Below are 2,313 nucleotides of genomic sequence, written 5' to 3' on the forward strand. Positions count from 1 at the left end.
ATAAGATCCACACTGCCAGGACTCCCCGTGCCATCACCACTGCACCACCAGACACTTCTTTTCTTGCTTTTGCATATTTCCTTGCTGGTGCAAGAACTAAATCACTCAGGATAAAGAAACTTTAAACCAGCATAGTAAGAAAAATGTCTCCACATGGACAGGGAAAAGGAGAAAGGAAATAATAGACTATTAAGGGATTATTCCATTGGAATGGACCTTAGAGATCATCTAGTCCCAACCCCCTGCCCTGGGCTGGGACACCTCCCACCACACCAGGATGATCAAGGCTTCATACAACCTGGCTTGGAACACTGCCAGGGTTGGGGCAGCCACAGCCTCCCTGGGCAACCTGTGCCAGTGTCTCACCACCCTCACAGGGAAAAACTTCTCCCTGATATCTAATCTAAATTTCCCTCTTTCAATTTCTCCCCATTACTCCTTGTCCTGTCACTGCAGTTCTTAACCAAGAGTCCCTCTGCAGCTTCCCTAGATCTCTTCAGATCCTGGCAGGTTGTTCTGAGGCCTCCACACAATCTGTTCTCCAGGCTGAACAGCCCCAACTCTCTCAGCCTGTCCTCATAAGGAAGGTGCTCCAGTCCTCTGATCAGCTTTGTCGCCTCCTCTGGACTTACTCCAACAGTTTCATGTCGTTCCTATGCTGGGGACAGCACAACTGTGTGCAGCACTCCAGATGGGGTAAATACACACTAAATACAAACTAAAAGGGACACATGGTGAGCTGAGCAAACAAGAGGGCTGTGAACCCAACTGCATGGGCAACACGGGAGGTGAGTGACAGGAGGACCTGGATCCACCACACCTATATCTACAGCCAAATCCAGCCTGGAAGCTTTCTAGAGGTGAGAATTTGTACTGTAGCCTCTTGACTCGAAACCTGGCCCTGGGCTGTCACGACACTGAAGCAGCACAGGTAACTGAGGGAGCCACAATACCTGTGGAACAGTCCATCTGGATCAAATGTGAGTCACTGTCAGTTTTCATTTTTTTAGCACTGTTCTCTGAGGTAGAGGTGACAAGTAAGTTTGTAGCAGAAAAATAGGGTGTCTGCAGGGAGCTCTGATCCATACAGTCCATTTTCCTTTTTAGAGAAGACATGGTTATGGAAGAGGGCACGAGGGTCTCTGAGGCATGAGCCCTCCCGAGCAGGTTGGTGCCAGGGATGCTGTGCTGCAGGAGGAAGTGGTCTATCCTGGCCTTGAGGGTGGGGTGAGGTAGGGGCTGTGAGTGCTGGCTGAAGGCCACCCCAGTGAAGGGATCACTGGGAACCCTGCCCCAGGACGCCTCGCTCCGGTTGCACTTTTCCAAGGTGGTCTGGTCAATCACCTTCCCGGAGGGCAGGAGCATGGGTAAAGTCATGATCTCCAGAGTGATGGGGTCCAGGAATTCTTCAGGAATGTCTTGGATGACATCCACCAGCTTGCGAAGGGTGTGCTGCTCGCTGTCGTTGGCAGTGAAGGGCACGCAGTCGCTCTCCATCGGCGTCCAGAGCTCTGGCTTGAGGCTGCCAACGTCCTGGGCCAAGAACTGTGAGGCCACCTGAAAGACACCCTCGATCACCTCCTGTGGGCACGATTTGGCGGGTTGTCCCCACACCTCCAACCTCTTGATGCAAGGCAGGCCACCCCCAGCCACGTGGGTGATGCAGATTTTTAGGTGCGACACGTTGCTGAGCGAGGCAGGTCCTTTGTTCCAGAGGTCTTGAGACACGGAGCCAGGGTAGGAGAAGACATTTTCCATCTGATGGAAGGGAGGCCTCGGCTTGAAGCCTCTGTGGCCAAAAGTCACTTTGCTTTGATTTTTTAAGACAGCTTTGCCCACCAGTGTGAAAGTGTCTTTGTCTGACACAGGCTGCCCGGCCAGGCCTGAGAACTGCCCCTCAGGGCTCTGCCAAGAGGTTTTATTGCATGAGGTAGAGGTGTAAACTTCAAGCCCGGAGAAGGTTTGGTATCCGGCGGAGGAGACGTCGATGTTAATCCTGCAGATCTCGATGTTGAAGGGAAAGGAGATGGTGACGTGCACTGGAGGTTTGATAAAGTATTCGCTGCGGAAGCCACGATTCCTCCTGGCAAGGTCTTCAGAGATCAGATTCTCCACTTCGTAGCCATCAGCAGAAATCTGAGTACCAGGAGAAATGTGGGTTTAGTTTGGAGCAAGAAAACCAAAGGAAGCTAATTTCACAAGCACTGAGGTAGAGTCTCAAGATGACATCAACTAGCAGCCAAGGCTGTGGTTTATGTGCAGCTGAGACACAGCAGGAGATCCCTGCTGAGAGGCAGAGCAGACCCACTGGCC

At 52.0% G+C, this 2,313-nt stretch overlaps 1 protein-coding gene across 3 annotated transcripts in view; it reads right to left on the reverse strand.

The window, feature by feature from the left end:
- Positions 1 to 2,313, reverse strand: part of UBOX5 (U-box domain containing 5) — an 8,749-nt gene that overhangs the window by 4,850 nt on the left and 1,586 nt on the right. For all 3 annotated transcript variants that reach the window (XM_009074040.1, XM_009074048.1, XM_009074057.1), the window contains exon 2: positions 954 to 2,136. In XM_009074040.1, the coding sequence (XP_009072288.1) occupies positions 954 to 2,136 (1,183 nt within the window). The remainder of the gene's footprint in view (positions 1 to 953; positions 2,137 to 2,313) is intronic.

This window comes from Acanthisitta chloris, unplaced genomic scaffold, assembly GCF_000695815.1.
Source record: "Acanthisitta chloris isolate BGI_N310 unplaced genomic scaffold, ASM69581v1 scaffold30820, whole genome shotgun sequence".
NCBI lineage: Eukaryota > Metazoa > Chordata > Aves > Passeriformes > Acanthisittidae > Acanthisitta > Acanthisitta chloris.